Source organism: Xenopus tropicalis, chromosome 2 (assembly GCF_000004195.4).
Source record: "Xenopus tropicalis strain Nigerian chromosome 2, UCB_Xtro_10.0, whole genome shotgun sequence".
NCBI lineage: Eukaryota > Metazoa > Chordata > Amphibia > Anura > Pipidae > Xenopus > Xenopus tropicalis.
The window spans coordinates 49873573-49892164 of record NC_030678.2 but is presented as its reverse complement, the minus strand read 5'-3'; the positions used below and the strand labels follow the sequence as shown (position 1 = coordinate 49892164).

The following is an 18592-nucleotide window of genomic DNA, read 5'->3' as shown; positions in this document are numbered from 1 at the left end:
GGACCTGTCCTATTAACCCTCCATTTACTCCAGGACTCACCTATCTGGCTTTTCCTAAGCTGCTGTGCATCCAGGCATTTTACCTGGTGCAATGTGTATCCCACCTTTAATACTGATCGAAAATACACCAGTGTTCTTACTGCTTGCATCTCTAACAGTATATACAGCAATAAAAAATGTTTTTTTCAAAATTATGTGCATTATGAAGAAACTCAGTGTGAGAATAAAGCTCACCATAGACACAAGTCTGCTCATCTGCCTTCTAACAGATATCTGGCTGAAGATTGCCCATATACATACCTAGAAATCCTGCTAGGTAATACAGTGTTTGCTGCAGAGCCTTGATGCAGTCCTCTCCTGAAGGATCAACGTAGGTCTGGGGGGTACTAATTATTGGTTCAGCTGATTTGGCCAAGTGTGTAGTGGGCCAAATCGAGCAAAAGAATGGATCATTTGGAAAACTCACCAAACAAACTTATCTTTGCCCAATTTTCAGCTACGGAAGAAGTTGAGGGGATTGTAGTACAGGTAAAGCATCCCTTATCAGGAAAACCGATATCCAAAAAGCTCCGAATTACGGAAAGCCTGTCCCCCATAGACTCCATTTTAATCAAATAATTCAGATTTTTTAAATTGATTTCCTTTTTCTCTGTAAAAATAAAACAATGCTTTGTATTTGATCCCAACTAAGATATAATTAATCCTTACTGGATGTAAAATAATCCTATTGGGTTTAATTAATGTTTCATTTATTTTTAAGTAGACTTAAGGTATGAAGATCCAAATTACGGAAAGACCCCTTATCTGGAATACCCTTGGTCCCGAGCATTCTGGATAATGGGTCCCATACCTGTACTAAAGAAACTTTTAGATTCAGAATTGCAATAAAATGTTTAGGAAATAAACATCCACACACCATGGCTTAAACATACAAGCTGCTAAACAAAGCAGCTACCGACATACAATCATAAATAATACATAATACTAAATGCATCACAGTGAATACAGGACAGTTGTACTTAGCTTTGTTTGTGTCTTGGTTTGATTGTGTGCACCATGAATCATATGATCCCAGGAGGTGGTGCTTAATTTTTAAAATGACAATTTTCTATTTAGGATTTCCCCAATGGTACATACTCCTAAAAAATATATATTCTTATAAAAATGGTTAATTTAGATGAAGTAGGGTTTTTACATATGAGCTGTTTTATGTGATATATTTTTCTTGAGACCTACATTGGTTGTAGGTAAAGTTTTATTTTAATAAAGTATTAACTACTAGAGCAGACCTGTTTCCTATTCAGGTGGTAGGTGATATATTTCTTGATATGATAAACAGGTGAAGAAAACTCCCATTACAGTGCGTTAATGTAATTTTGTTGGGTATAAAGACGCAGAGCCAGGTTCTTATTTTTTACACATTAGAGTGTGCGTGGTATTGTTTACTGAACATACACACCCAGCCCCGGACCTTTGGTTTTATAAATTAGAGCCTGTAGGCTACTGTGTTCAAGTGGCTTTGTAGTTTCCATATCACACCAGAAAATATTACATTTTTAATCACATTGCTCCCATTCAGGGACAGATAACCTGCCGACTTGGTCTGCAATGCCGAATCGGCAGCTTATATCTTCCTGTGGATGGCCAGCTTTAGGAGTCATTCATTTTAATACAGAGGGTCTAAGGCACTTTTGACTCACAGGGGTTTGAGAAGAATCAGTCAAAGTGCTTATACATTAAGAGGTATATTTATAATGCTGTTTTAAAAAGCCAGTCTAAGTATAAAATATGCTATTATTTAGTTAATAAATAATTGCCATGTAAAGCATCTAGCTTAGCTTTTATACTGAGCTTCCATTATTCTTATTAGCTTTTGAGGTGCTGCTGTTGCTATTCTCTTTTAACAATTACACTTGATTAACCTTACAGATATTTCTAAGGCTTTTAGTTCAGTGTAGATTAAGTATAAACTTTTTAAGCATAGTGCTATTGCAGCTGAAACACGTCTGCCTCCTTCTGAAAACCTTAAATCCCACAAGAACCCAACCAAGGCTCTTATGTTTTCATTTCTTGCTTCCTCACTTAATCTCAGTTGGACTCACTTTGCCCTTTATTTTACCTTGTGCACAAATCTATGTAAGATGGATTGCCTAACATCTGTATGTAGTGATTACACCTAGAGATTCCCAAAGCAATAAAACATGTTTACCTTTCTATTTATGTAGCAATAGGGATAGAATATCCCACAATGCTTTTGAACTCATAGACAGTTGATTTTGCCAAGAACTCTGTAAAAGGCAATTTTTATTTTATCTCAAGTAATTATAATTTACACGTGCTGAATCTAAATACCACCACCCCAGTGGGAATAAGATCAACACCACTGTTTCACTAATATATGAAATCTGCAAAAAAAAAAAAAGCAAATTGAAGAGATACTATCATTATAAAAATAGTTTTGTTTCTCTTGGAAAACACAGTGTGGTTTAGTGAAGTCAAGTGATTTATTTTTCTTTATTATCCAAAAATGTTATAGGCTCTGGCTTAAATATTTCTTATTAGTAAGAAGTAGAAATAGTAGTAAAAGTACCTAAAATTAGTATATAAACTATCTACTTAAGTATAATATTGTGCCTTAAGACCTATGACACTCTGGGCATCACAAAAAACATTGGCTGTCAAAATATCTCTATTTTCATTCTCCTTTTCACATAATGATTTATGGACACAGTGCCTAAGGCAGATTTAGAGATGACAGTTGGACCTCCACATAAAAGTTTGGAGCAAGGTTTTCTGATTGGTAGGCTGTCTATCACTACTACATATGCCTTGGGCATCAGGATTCCCATATGATTCCCATGGCAAGTGGTGACAGTGTATAGGGCTGAATTGATTATGACTGTTTTCTGCCTGATGCTCAAGAGCAAGGAACTTCCTGTAATGATATCCTTATAGACTATTCGTATAATCGGTTCTTAGTAAGATCGTTTGGGCAGGGCCCTGTTACCTCTTTTACTAGTTATTGGGGATTTGTGAGTAAATTTGTAAGTTTAGTGTATACCCCCATTTATTGTACAGCACTGCAGAATATGTTGACACTTTACAAAATAGTAATAATACTAGTAATGTTTTGTTTGACCAGCTAAAATGCGTATATAGTAAAAAAAAGTAATGCACCATCTTTTTTATGGTCATTGATAATCCTTATCAAGAGTAACTGTTGACTAGAATAATGGTGTACAGAGTAAACCTTTTCTGAGAGGAAAAAGAAAATGATATGTATTGACAAGTGAATTTCTTTTCAAATGATCTCAAATTAAATCTTTTTTCCAGGCTTTAAAGGGGAAAAGGATCACTGGCGAAGTGGACGGACTATATGTGTGAAGACTCATGAAAGTGGCAAGAGAGAAATAGAAATGTATGATTCCTCTATTTTACTAATCAGGAATCCTTACAAAGCTCTGATTGCAGAGTTCAACCGGAAATGTGGAGGCCACCTTGGCTATGCAACAGAGAAGCACTGGACGAGTAGAGGTAATGCACTGCTCTTAACAGAGAAAAAAACTGTGTTTTACGTTGGAAACTTCTACAAGTGCTTTGCTTTTGCTTCAGTATAGTCATATACTCTTTAATGACTTCAATAATAGCTTGTTTAGTTGGGCTTATGTAGGAAAGGTTCACAAACACTATGCTTTCCAGTGTGTGTGGTGCACATATAATCTGGAAACCAGAGAAACTTTAAAGGACAAAGAAACCCATCTTTACAACAATGCAGTATATGAGTAGTCACCCCTTCATCTACTAGATCTCTGGGCTTTTTTCATAAATACTGCTGCTGTTGTGCTGTTAAAATTTCCTAGGCACAGTTCCATCACAGCCACCATCTTTACACAACATTTGAGACAGGGCAGGCACAGCGGGGTTAATGTATGCTTGTGATAGAGAAAGCGTGCACACAAATACGATTGCATGCGTATGCACCCACTCAGGATCCTGTGCTTTGCCCTTGCATTTGGTCTTCGTCTTCTCAAGGCAGTGTTGCAGTTGGCTTTGTTGGCGGTGGAAAGACATTTCAGAGCGATTTGTCACCCGCAGTAGCAGAAATCACTCTGTGGGACATTAGCCTAAGTGATGCAAAATATAAAGTAATCATTTGCTTCATACGTTTGTAGTTCCTGAGTTAATTAAGCAATTAACAGATCATAATGTTCAGGGTCATGTCTAAACATGTTCAGCAGGCCCTGATGCCCAGTCTTTCGGAATCACTGCTAGAAAAAAAAACTCAATTACGTTTAATTTGGGCAGATTACAGGTAGTTTTTGGTGAGAACCTAAGTTGCAAAGACAGCTAAGCTTGCTAATTAGTTGAATGCTGGCATCAAAGCCTTAGGGAAAAAGCATCGCCAGTCAGTGGAAGTTGAGGGGCAATTATGATTTTTCACTTATTTGACCATGATGTCTGTGATGCATCAACATGCAAAGCTAAACACATAATCAACCCAGATTTCTATATCAAAATACCAATTTACCATTATTTCCAAATTCTTGCTTTGTATACAATGTTTATGTTATGTTACATATTACAGGTATCGGAACTCATTATCCAGAAAGCTCTAAATTGCCCCATTTTAATCAAATAATCCAAAATTTTAAAACACATTTCCTTTTTCATTGTAATTATAAAAAAGCACAAGTAAGATATAGTTAATCTTCATTGGAGGCAAAACAATCCTGTGGGGTTTATTTAGTGATTAAATGATTTCTTCATGGACTTCCAAATTATGCAAAGACCCCTTATCTGGAATACCCCAGGTCCTGAGCATTCTGGATAACAGGTCCCATACCTGTTACCCATACCATACTGCACAAACAATATGTATGCTATTTATTTTGCTTAATATTTTACCTATTTATTACAGAGTGGCCAGAATTTGTTAATAGTTATGCATCATGGTGGGCCTCACATGCTCTAGATTGGCTCCAGTATGGGAGGAAACTTCTTGTAGTACACTATGAAGACCTAAAGATGGACCTTATTGGTAAATTAAGAGAAATGTTGGCCTTTCTCAAAGTGCCCATAAATGAAGACCGCCTGCTTTGTGTGGAAAACAATAAGGATGGTAACTTCAAACGATTAGGTTCCAGTCAGTCATCCTTGGAGCCTTTTACTCAAGAAATGAAGAATGTCATTGATGGATATATCAGGACGGTAGACAAGGCACTTAAGGCTAGAAACTTTTCAGGTTTGCCCGAAGAATACATGCCAAGATGATATCTAGTAACAGACAAGTTTTTGCCTTTCGTGGACTTTAAACAACACAAAGCTGCAAAATATCTGCAGTTGTATATTGGTTGTAAGCCAAGGCAGAAACCATTAGCATCAATGTGTGTATTTTTCTTTTTTTTTTGTACAGATGGCTGGAAGTTTTACATTTGTACATCATGTTTTTGGAGAGGTTATTTTGTTCATCTTTACTGTCTTTTAGCAATACCTTTCAGAAGTAGTTTCATCTTTAAGTCTCAGAGCTTGAAATCTGTCAGACTTGCTTTGTGTAAAATGAATAAAGGAGCAGGATACAGCATATTTTCTTTAAAATGTTCATTTGTCTGTGTGCTTTGTTTTAGCATTATTATCAAGGAAGAGGAGCACTCAAATGATATGGAGACTTAAAGTTATATTCTTGTTTTTTATACTGTCTTAAATAGTTATTTGGGCAGAAATTTACACTCTGAACAGCAGTTTATGTCGACTTTGTTGTCCTAGAAATGGACACATCCCCCCAGACTCCAGAACAACTTTCAACAACCTGAGGATACTTGTTTCCTCCAGACAATGGGGCCGATTCACTAAAGGTCGTTAACGCTTAACGCATAGTTTTATGCATTAAAAAGTGTTTGATAATTAAGTACCGATTCATCAAAGTCATTTCGCATGCGTTACTACTCACATTGCATGCGGAAAAATCCTGATTATCGCAAAGTGTTATTTCCATAGCATTGGGGTAATTATTGAATAGAAATAATACTAACGCATTATTCACAGACATATTTGAAGCATTAAAAGCATAAAATGTAGCGATAAATACTGTGAAACTTAACGCCTCCCAGGAGTAGGCGTTACTAAACAAAATTGCAGCTGGTCATTGTCTGTGGTGACAAGATGGAGTTTGCAGTCAGATGTTTTTCAATTATGTGATCGCCCTAGAGTGATGCATCCTCCAGTTTTCAGGGAAATGGTAATTTTCAGAACAGTTACGTGTGTAATAGCGTGTGCTAATATCGAAAGCTACGAAATAAGGCATAAATATATTGCATGCTTTAAAATATCGCTTAAAAATATGTCATCGCCAGATAAATAACGATTAATAACATCGGTTCTTAATTCAGATAAGTGTCCTTTTAGTGAATCGATCGTTAATTATATAAGAAGTGATACTATTTTTAACGTATGCTATAAATATCACTTGTTTTTTTGGCCCCTATAGCCCCTGGAAAACTTCATATGTGTAGGTTAGAAACCTAAGTAAAATATACATTCCATTCACTGCCTTTCCAGCCAGTGCCTCACAATATATAGCTGCAAATTCAAGCCTACCTTTTGGAAACTAACCCCCTTACTATAGGACTTGGTGACATACGGCTGTATCAATCACTCTGCTATTGCTTTAGAAATGCCCGAATATTGCCCAATAGTGTTCATGTGATATCTCACCTTAAAGGGGGCCTGACACCCAGACATAAAAAGCTGTATCACACCATGTCTACTCACCCAGAGCTACCAATCAGGATGTTTCTAACCTGTTTAAAAGCAAACCTCATGGTTCCCTGGGTATTACTAAAACTCATAAAGACCTTACCTTCTTTACCTAGAGCTGTGATGGCACACATTTAAACAGTTATTATAACACATTTTTCATTGAGTGAATGCTGTAACATGGTGTGCCACTTGAGCCATGTGATGTCAAAACAGCTTGCTCCATCTGCTAATTAGTCATATGTTATAGGCCCATTCCTTGTAGTTCCAGTGCAATTTAGCTTTCTTTCTTTCTTTCAAAATTGTAGTTCAGGTTTGGGATCTTTTATCCAGAAACCCGTTATCCAGGATTATGGAAAGGTCCATCTCCCATAGATTCCATTATAAGCAAATATTTCTAAAGTTTTTCCTTTTTCTCTCTAATAATAAAACAGTATGTTTTACTTATTCCAAACTAAGATATACTTAATCCTTATTAGAGGCAAAACAACCCTATTGGGTTTAATTAATGCTAAAATTATTTTTTAGAAGACTTAAGGCACAGAAATCCAAATAACGGAAAGATCCCTTATACAGGAAGCCCCAGATCCCGAGCATTCTGGATGATAGGTCCCATACCTGTTTACCAGTAGGTCCTTCCAACGGACACGAGGGCACCCACTCCGTTTAGAAGAAGGGAGGTTCCATTTAAACATTCGGAAAGGATTTTTTACAGTGAGAGCTGTGAAGTTGTGGAATTCCCTCCCCGAATCAGTCGTGCTGGCTGATACATTATATAACTTTAAGAAGGGGCTGGATGGATTCTTAGCAAGTGAGGGAATACAGGGTTATGGGAGATAGCTCTCAGTACAAGTGAGGGAATACAGGGTTATGGGAGATAGCTCTCAGTACAAGTGAGGGAATACAGGGGTATGGGAGATAGCTCTCAGTACAAGTGAGGGAATACAGGGGTAGGGGAGATAGCTCTCAGTACAAGTGAGGGAATACAGGGTTATGGGAGATAGCTCTCAGTACAAGTGAGGGAATACAGGGTTATGGGAGATAGCTCTCAGTACAAGTGAGGGAATACAGGGGTAGGGGAGATAGCTCTCAGTACAAGTGAGGGAATACAGGGGTATGGGAGATAGCTCTCAGTACAAGTGAGGGAATACAGGGTTATGGGAGATAGCTCTCAGTACAAGTGAGGGAATACAGGAGTAGGGGAGATAGCTCTCAGTACAAGTGAGGGAATACAGGGTTATGGGAGATAGCTCTCAGTACAAGTGAGGGAATACAGGGGCATGGGAGATAGCTCTCAGTACAAGTGAGGGAATACAGGGGTATGGGAGATAGCTCTCAGTACAAGTGAGGGAATACAGGGTTATGGGAGATAGCTCTCAGTACAAGTGAGGGAATACAGGGTTATGGGAGATAGCTCTCAGTACAAGTGAGGGAATACAGGGTTATGGGAGATAGCGCTTAGTACAAGTTGATCCAGGGACTGGTCCGATTGCCATCTTGGAGTCGGGAAGGAATTTTTTCCCCTCTGTGGCAAATTAGAGAGGCTTCAGATGGGGTTTTTTGCCTTCCTCTGGATCAACTAGTAGTTAGGCAGGTTATATATAGGCATTATGGTTGAACTTGATGGACATATGTCTTTTTTCAACCCAACTTACTATGTTACTATGTTACCTGTATACCCATTAAATGAAAATATAACAAATTTAGTGTTTTGTTAAAGTCACTATATTAATAATAGCTAACTGAATTTTTTTTATTTTTAATGGATTAAAAATATGAATCTTACTGATCTATGCATATTCATGAGTGTTGTAATATATGCAAATGTATGCAAATGCATTCACTAAGCAAGCTTTAAAAACATTACAACATAGGTTGCAAGGTTATTGTAGCCCATTTCCCGCTATTACATAGCGACTGTTCATCGCTCTCTCTTTGAAATCATCACTGTGTTGTCTAGGTGTAGCGATTACAGACAGATATAACATAGCCAGTCATTTCATGTCTGAAAGGGTAAACAACTTAATAATCCTTGAGAAAGATTTGATAGTAATAAACTTCCAAAGGCAATCAGTATATAACACTGTGCTACTTTACAAAAGCAAGAGGCCCTTTTTTATTATCCCTATGACACTAGCATAGTACTCAGCAAACACAGAATACATTATCCCCATAAAATACCACAAATGAAGCTTGGATCATTAAGGATGTCTAATTAATATTTTTCTTTGTTCAAGGTTAACACAAGGTGTGCTATAAATATTGCACATTTTACTGCAGAGGTTGAATTACACAGATCTTACACATTTGTTTCCCCACCGGATACTACCTTCCAACTCCCAGCAGGCTTCAGAGATTCAGGGCTGAGTACGCCTGATGAGAGATTTTGTAGTTCATCAGCAAGTGAAGATATAAAGAGATCCCTGCTCTAAATGAAAGAAATAAAAGCTGGGAGCAAAGATGCTATGTCAGTCTTAATTAATCTATGGGCATTACTAAGCGACTGTAAAAATGTGCCTGCTGGCAACCTTTTCAGATGGATACATGTGGCATTTGAGACTGTATCTTGTTGATTCCCAAAGGCTAATGAACCCATAAATGTTGGTTAAATATTACTTGTTTTTTTTAAATTAAGTAAAACTTTTACAGGATTTGTACTGGAGCTTATCCTTAGGTCAGTGATCCCCAACCAGTGGCTCGGGGGCAACATGTTGCTCACCAACCCCTTGGATGTTGCTCTCAGTGCCCCCAAACCAGGTAGTTATTTTTGAATTCCTGACTTGGGGGCAAGTTTTGGTTGAATAAAAACAAGATTTACTACCAAATAAAGCCTCCTGTAAGCTGATAGTGTGCATATGGTGCTTGTGTTGCTCTCCAAGTCTTTTTACATTTGACTGTGGCTCATGAGTGAGAAAGGTTGGGGACCCCTGCCTTAGGTTAATGACACATGAATGACTTTTCCCGGGTGAGTGGACTTCATCAGTGAGGTCCTGGGTACCCCCTATTCTTTCTTTTGCTGGTAAATAAAAAAACATCCATCCATCTCCCCGGAGGAATGCTTAAGTGTGCAACTGTTACCATATTATTTACCTGTGTGATGTTAGTAATAGATAACCTGATACAACTCACATATAATTAGAGCAAAAAGATAAATAATAGCTATCATGCCCAATGCTACACAAATCAGGTTTTGTAAAATGGAAATATGTTTTGTAATATTAGGGAGTCAATTTAATCAATGCCACACATTTTTGATGATAATAAATAAAAATGGAGAGTCATAAATAATACATGGGCATGTAATTGACTGACAACTTTTATTTCTGGGAAATTATGGGCTTATTTATACATTTTCAAGTTTTATTTCCAAATCGAATAAACACGCAAATCGAACGCTTGCTTATTAATTAATAAGGAAAACTAGTTAAAATAAAAAAACTCGAATACCTTGAATTTACGAGTTTACAAACTTGAATAAAATTCGAAAACTGGAATATCTTGAATGGAATCTATGGCTTGACTTTGTCTAGGACAACTTCCATTGACTTCTATAGAAACTCGCAAGATTTTAGATTCTTGGGTTTTGTGCACTTAATAAATACCAGACATCTGAGTTTTCGAACCGTAATTCGAATTGCGTGAGTTTCTTCTTGCTAAAAACTTGAATTGTGGAAAAACCACGCTTGAACTCTGATTAAAAAAAAATAATATATATATATATATATATATAAATATATAATGGTAATAATAATCGTATCAACATTATCACAGGTTCAGATTTCAAACGAGTAACTGGCCTAAAAAACTGAATAGCATAAAGGCCATGCACAATATTTACAATGTATTTTTCTATATAATTCCCTTTTTTCATTTAATAAATGATAATGTTGATCAATATGAATGACAGACATGCTTTCCTAGGTGATCAATCTAAATAAAGTCTAGTCAGATTTTCTAAAGAAGGTCAGAAGTAAAACCCTTTTGGGAATCTTGCCAGAGAAGAAATATCTTACACAACCAGACGCTGCAGGACATTATATACCCCGGTTTTATTTAATGTTGTGTACTTAAGAGAGCATGGCTTGTAAAACATGATCCATCTCTGTCTATACCAGAAACCATATAAAGAGAAACCAAATTAAATTAGGCACTGTATGGCTTTCTATCTGTTGCAGAACATATTTAGCCTTTAAAAAGCTATATTTGTTCAGAATTCCTACAATATTCTAATTTGGGATTGTACATTCTTCAATTCTTCTTATTGGCTATAAAACACACTACTGCATAATTTCTATGCATATACAAGTAGCAACAAATAATAGAAATACAATTGCATTTCATCATAGAAATCCTGAGGATTCTTCTATTACAGGTATTGGACCTGTTATCAAGAAAGCTCGGGACCTGGGGCTTTCCGGATAAAGGGTCTTTCCATAATTTGGATCTCCATACCTTAAGTCTGCTAAAAAATTATTTAAACATGAATTAAACCCAATAGGATTGTTTTGCCTCCAATAAGGATTAATTATATCTTAGTTGGGATCAAGTACAGGTACTGTTTTATTATTACAGAGAAAAGGGGAATCATTTTTAAAAGTTAGAATTATTTGCTTATAATGGAGTCTATGTGAGATGGCCCTTCCGTAATTCAGAACTTGATAATGGGTTTCCGGATAAAGATAAAGTTTTAAGTTCCTTGTAAATAATACTTGCTAAATATTCCACACTGGTTTTACCACAAGGATCAATTAGATCACATCTTCTGCCTGCGCTGCCTATCATTTCTGTCATCATTGCCTGTGCCAAGCAGAAAAAGCCAACAGTACCGCTGTGCTGTGATTGGCCATGAGTATAAAATACTCTCTTATTTAAAGGGGAACTCTGGATTCCGAGCCCCACACAACACAGAAATCCCTAATATACCTCTCACTGTAATCTGTTCTTTTTTAAAAAGTATGAATAAATGCCATTTTTATATACTGAAATCCAGCTGCAAAACAGTTATTCTCTTTCTACATCATTCAAAATCCTGGCAGTGGAGGAGGGACTAAAACATTGATGTTACATATTGTAACAACTTCTCCAGAGCTTACAGACCGCATGCAGGAACTACATAACCTACAATGCATTGCACTGTGATGTTCTTTTCCCTATTGACATCACATTTGCAGGGAATTGTGGGATTGTGAGTCAGCCAGATAAGCAGGAAAACAGGGGGTTCGGCTTAGGTAACTGTTCCAAACCATATTATTCATTATAAATCATAAAAAGGCTCCATATTTTTAGTTAATGTATATTGCAAACTTGGTTGAAATGATGTTTACTATTTCAAAAAGCTCAAGTTGTTTTTGGGTGACGTTCCCTTTTAATTGTTTTCAGGTGAGTAGGTTGTCACTACTAGATACCTGTAGTATAGGCTCTATCCTATATAAGGTCAGAGATTTTTTCATTTGTACTGTTTGAGGTATTGCTCAGTGCTTATGGGGGAGTAAAAAAGCTATAGAAGGCTATTTTCAGCATCAGCATTGAATCTGCAAGCATTACATTTAGATTTGCCTGCAATACATCTGCTTATAGTTTCAATATTTAAACATATTTAAAATGTATCTTTGAAATGTATATATACTAAAAACTGTGCTCTTTGAAACAAATGTAATGTATTTGAGAATACTGATTTTGATATTTTACATAATTCATATTCTCTACCTGACAATGATTCAATTTATATGCCACAGCGCGGTACATGATACAGTTATAACATTTCTCATATTAAATTGTAATGTGCTAATGATTCCAAGACAAATTACAGGTGATCAATTCAATTATATAATGTTTTCAATCAGCATATTTAAAAGTACCCTGAAGTGAGGCTTTAGTAGAAAGAAATGACATATAATTGATCCACAGCAACAATGTCTACTGTAGAAAGAGCACTAAAGGTATTTTTAAGCAATATTCTAATTAATTAGATTGCTTCAGCAGTATAATAATATGTTTTTGACTGAGTGCAATGTCTTGTGTTTTCTGCAATTGCAAAACAAAGGAATTCTGTATAGTACCTTAGTATCAGCATTAGAATACACCCATGGCTTAAAGTGAATACTTTTGTTTGTACCTTTTTATCTAAAGATGGCCATTGGGGTATTTGACTGAACACCCTAATCCCCTCAGTATATTGGTAAGGACCAACCACACAGAAATGGATTATCAAAGCTTGGTTGGAAAACAAACTAATTCCTTGTGGTCATTTTTTTTTTAATTATCTGTTTATTGAAATTTTAACAGGGATATGCATCAATAGTAACAAATTATCATCTTCAACATTATTAGGGATGGATATAACAGTGAACATGTATCATATGGCCATAGAAGCTTAACAATCAATAAAAACTGTGAGGGTTGGAGAGGTATTACGGTGGGGTAGGGGGAAGGGAAATGCCAGTTGCCAAATTTTGCCACCCAGGGCATACTTATTTAGAAAATATATTCACTTTCCTCTTTGAACAGTATTCATGTCAGCTATTGAGCAGAATAGTCTCAAATCTGTTTTTCTGTATAAGCAGAGCTTTATTTAAAGTGCTGCAGCTCTTTCACACTTATTAACTATTCCTTTATGATTTTTTTTTAATTGACCTTTGTGGTTTTTCATGGCCTAACTCCCTATTTTGATGTTCATGCTTAAAGTTTCTCACCTTGCCTCATGGCTGGAGCACCCTAGGTGAAGCGCAGGGAAGTTTTTCACATCTGTCTCCATGTTTCTAGGTGAAGAGTCTGTCCTACATGGTACCTTGTTCATTTTGAGTGAGCTGGCCACCTGTATCCGCAGTAGGCTGTACAAGCATACAGGTTGCAGGAGCCATCTCTACAGCTTGTGCACTGGGACCAGGGTCCTAGGTGGAGGGGGAGTGATATATAAAATTTGGGATCCCATGTGGTCATTGGCTGAATAGTAATTTGCACTAAGTCTCTGAATAGTTCTATTCTATCCTTCTCAATGCTATCCTCCTATCTCTAGCAATATTGAGGATCGTTACTTGATTGTGAAGTTATGAAGTGTTACAGCTGTGTTCAGATAGTCCAATTTGTGGGGTATAAAGGTGGCCACACACGTGCCGATTTGCGATCTTTCGTGCGACCATCGGCCACAAACCGTTCAGAGGTTTCGTACGATATTATCGGTGCGTGTATGGCCAGCTTAAGGGATATATTTGGCCAATGAACTGGTGCTGTGTCCAATGTGACAGCCATGGGCACCACCATTTTGTACAGGACATTGAAGAGGAGCACCATAGGGCATTCCTTACATGGAGGCAGCATAGGATATCCTTAGGTTGGTGTCTGTGGGTACCTTTTAGTCTTTATCTTGGCCTAACAGTTTATTGAAGAGCACTGCGAGTAGTTGTTTGGCTTCCGTTATGCCACCTGCTTCTATTCCATGTGTCTTCCAGGCCTTGTCTACTACCGACTCTCCATGGTGATTTTCAGGATCTCTCTCTCAGCACGTTAAGAGTCCTTGATGTTTACTAATAGTTGGGAGAGGTCATTTTTGGTTGGTAAGGAGGTGATCATCTCAGGTATGTTGCTTGGTTTGGAAGGTTTCCAGGTAGGTGATAAAATTGGTGAGGAGGTCTTGCTATCCTCGGCCATATTGGCATCCTGTGCATTAAGTTGTTTCTTGCAGAAAAGTAGCATTTCTTTGGAGATGACTAGACTTTTTAAAACAAGAGATGATAAGAAACAGTGCTTCAAACAATTCTATTCCCTTTTCAATGGAAAACTATATATAAAAGCCACTAGGTGATAAGATATTATTAATTTATAAGTGGTTTAAAAATCATACTAATTAGCCTTTATATTTAGCAGACCATATAAAACATCTGCTAGAAAACCAAATTGACATTAATGGTGGGTATAGGACTAATGACTGGGCTTTTTTGCTGAGGGGGTTTTAGTTACCCTTAAAGATTTTCCCATTTCTGGAATTATATAAAGCAAGATTAAAAGGCTGTCTGGGCCTGGTGAGCACAGTACGAGAGTATCTGATCAGCCAGCCATTCAGCCTTGCCCCCCAAGCATCTGGTCAAATTGACTGCCATAGGGAATATGCTAGACCTATTGAACACTATAATTATATTACAAGCCACCAAGGAATTCCATGACCAGTATGTTCTCATATCTTTATATTTCAAACAAGATTACATTATTTCTAGTGATAAGCGAATCTGTCCCATTTCGCTGCGCTGTGCTGGTGCACTTTCGGGCGGTGCACGATTTTTTAACATGCAAGACTTTTTTTATGTGACTGTGCCCTTTTTGGTGACTATTTTGACGCTCCCGCAAATTTTTGCTGCCGCAGAATTTCGCAAAACAATTAGCTAATGGCAAAACACGGAATTTTGCTGCAAATCCATGCCTCACTAATTATTTCTTATAATACAAAATATTTAGTGCTAAACAATAAGAAACAAGAAACATGAATATGCACCATTAGTTACTATTAACATAACCAAGGACTTAAGAATATTGTTGTTGGTTATTTGTTGCTTTTCTGCGCAGGTATGCAAACTATAGTGATGTATTTAGAAAAAGTATTATTTAGCTGCCTTTTAATAATCTGACATTTCTGTTTTGCACTGCTACCTTCCCACAACCACAGTGACATAGCTCTGATCCCCTCTGTATCAAGACTTGACAGCCAGAATGGGGAGGGGGGGGGTAAGTCATATATTTAAAGGTATAGCTTTTCATATTTTCATTTCCATTTTTTATTTTTTGGTGTTTTTATTATTCAGCTCTGCAAAGTGGAATTTATTTAGTTATTTAGGTCCAGTTACTCTTACAACCAGGTCAGTTGGTTTAAATGTGAGACTGGATGGTAAATAGGAGAGGGCTTGGATAGAAAGATAAGTTATAAAAAGTAACATTAATAAAATGATAGCCTTATGGAGCAATAGTATTTTTGGCAGTGAAAAAAGAATACAATTAAAACACTATTAAAAAAACAGTTGCAAAGTTGCTTGTGGTGTGCCAGAACACAGGACCAGTTTACGTGCATATAAGAAGCACACAGGCAGGTAACTAAGCAAGCAATCCCTTCGTGCAAACTGCTGTGCTTTGTTGTGCCAAAGCTGGGGAGAATGTAGTAAGCATAGTTGAAAAAAAATAAGAAAACATGCATGGCATGTTTTTTTCCTTTACGTTCTGCATGTCTGCTGCAAATAGGGCTGCCACCTGTTTGATGTCAGTATTATTAATAGGGGCAGAACGATAATGAAATATGTAGGCCAGAAAATGTGGCAACCCTATCCCAAAGTTAATAGAAAAAAAAACTGCTTTTCTTACGAGAGAAGTCAAGAAAGCAACTGTTAAACATAAATAAATTTGCATTCAGCCTGCGACCCATCAGTTGCCTCTACAAACAGAAGTATCACCCTCGTATGCTCCTGCTAAATGTGTAATTGCTTAATTTTTATATTGCATATCTGTAACCCCCTTGGATGTTCCCCATAACCATATATATGGTTTTGAAATCTCTAGCTCTAGCAATCCTTTTTCTTTTAAAATGCGGTTGTGTCTTCATTACTAGGGATAAGGGTGCCACGACCTGGACAGTGGCATGTAGGAGGGGGATCAAGGGCAAAAATTTCTCTGAAAAATATTTTGTTGACACAGCGTTGCGTAAAACTGCAAAGGAAGCTGGCAGACCTAGCGGAAATACGCGGCGTTTTTTGCTATTTCGCACTATTAGCACCATGGAAACGGGATTTGCTGAAAAACGCTATGTGTGGCTTGTGCTGCGTTTTAGGCCGAGAAAAAACACAGCGGAAAAACGCCACGCGAACCCAAATTGCGAATATACGCGAAAAGTTTGCGAACATACGCGAAAAGTTTGCGAACTCGCGAACACCCGATGTTTGCGCGAATTAGTTCACCGGCGAACAGTTCGCTACATCTCTATTCATTACTGAAGTATTTTTATTAGGTGTAAATACCCTTGTTGAACCCAAAATGAAACATCATGGGGCACTGCTGCTATAAGGCGGCTTGAGAAACTCACCTTAGGTGGCAGGGCCCCACAAGTTACTAGGGGCAGCAAAAAGCCGCTCCTGAATATCTGGTTATTAAACCAGAAGTAGACAACTGTTTTCTTGAGGTTTTACTCCGTCTTTGGTTATTTGCCTTTCAATGTTTTACCTAGAAAAGCTTTCTCATCATTTTACTTTACATTTTGCTATTTTACTTTGTACTTCTCCCCATACGTTTTATTATGCGGTTTGTCTCCTTCAGCCTAGCCTTGAATATTCTTTATTATCCTCCATCTGCTTCTGTCTGTAATATTCTTATACAGCTTTTTCTACCTTCACAACAATTGCCACTTCAGTTAAGTACCACAATGGCATCAGGCTTGTTTAAATTCAGTGTGACAGTTTTCGGTGGTGTTCTTCATAGAGAAAGTAGAGAATATTCTGATTATTCTCTACTGCTTACACTTTAGTTACACTTTAGAAATCATTCCACCCACATTGGTGCAGAGCCCATGGAGTGGGAGGGCTGTAAATATGACATTCTGAACTTAAAAATCTAATGTTTGCCCATAGTCACTTCCAAATGAAATGGATTAATGCACACATTCTGAATAAGCATACAAGATAAAAGAGCTAATTTGCTAAATAAAAAATAACAGAATTCACCATGTATTTACCACAATTCAACATTGCTTCCCTGTGCAGTTGTTCCCAGAGCAATCAGCCACAAACTTTCATTTGCAACTTGCAAAGTGTAGCATAAATAGACGAATGGACACACATATAAATGCTGTTAACAAATATTTATTCAGTTTCTGCCGGTCACATATATCCAACAGTACTGTTCCGATCAGCATTTAGTTCCACTGGGCAACACAGACAGGCTTACCCCATAATGCAATCACTTACATCCTTTTCACTCTGACTAGCCTTCCTCAACCTCACCCCCGCTGGGAGCTCACTCCCCACCTGTCCACTTGAGAGTCCGGCATTCCTCTAATGCTCCTCTGCCCTTCTCTGAACAGGAATTTTCTGGCGACGTCCCTTGCCAAAGGCCTTTTCTGCTAGTCCTAACACTGACCTTCATCCCTTACTGTGGCATAGACAAGGCTCCTAAGCCATCTACTTCCTTGTTGGGGTGTGGGCTACTCATACTAAACAGCCTGACTGCCTGAAACACCTAGTACTTCTCACTGTGACACCCTCTCTGTCTATCCTGCTGATCTACCATCAAAAAACCCCAAACTGGGTGGTACCTTGCTTATATATGTTCTGCCCTATGTTTCCCTCTAGTGGCTGGAGGCTCTATTACACCTAATTTTCCCAAACTTGCAAAACCCTGCCACCTAGTGGCTAAACTGCAAAAATTCTATTATAACTATAACTGGGGAATTAGCAATCACGAAGGCACCCCACTACAAAGGGACCCTTGTATTTAGGGCCTGATTAAGGCAGATTTTAAGCTCCTCCTTGCCAAAACATTCTGTGAATGATACCTCATACAGTAAAGTAGGAGCACTGGGCAGACTAGTGAAAAAGGACACATTGATGCATAGTATAGATGTGGGTAAGTACGTACAAGAGCATTGTATGTTGAATTTTCTGGACTCAACTGTGCACCCATTTTGGTGCTTAACATTCTGCCTAGTGATCATAAATGAGCCCTAATGTATCAAGATATATGTTATTTCTCTGTAGTGCAGCTCTTGTTTCAAGGTCTCTTTACAGTATATTGTTTGTTACATCTGATCACTGAGCCCTTTAATTATGGCATAGCTGATGAATGAAAAGGAATCACATAATGAAATGCTCTC

The 18592-nt window shown here is 37.5% G+C and overlaps 1 protein-coding gene across 1 annotated transcript in view; it reads left to right on the top strand.

Moving 5' to 3' along the window:
- The window catches only part of wscd1 (WSC domain containing 1), a 68673-nt gene extending 63076 nt beyond the window's left edge, over window positions 1–5597 (top strand). Inside the window, 2 exon segments of the mRNA NM_001078907.1 lie at window positions 3334–3534; window positions 4919–5597. Coding sequence (NP_001072375.1) covers window positions 3334–3534; window positions 4919–5271 — 554 coding nt within the window. The 3' untranslated portion in view covers window positions 5272–5597.
- Window positions 5598–18592: the final 12995 nt, after the last annotated feature.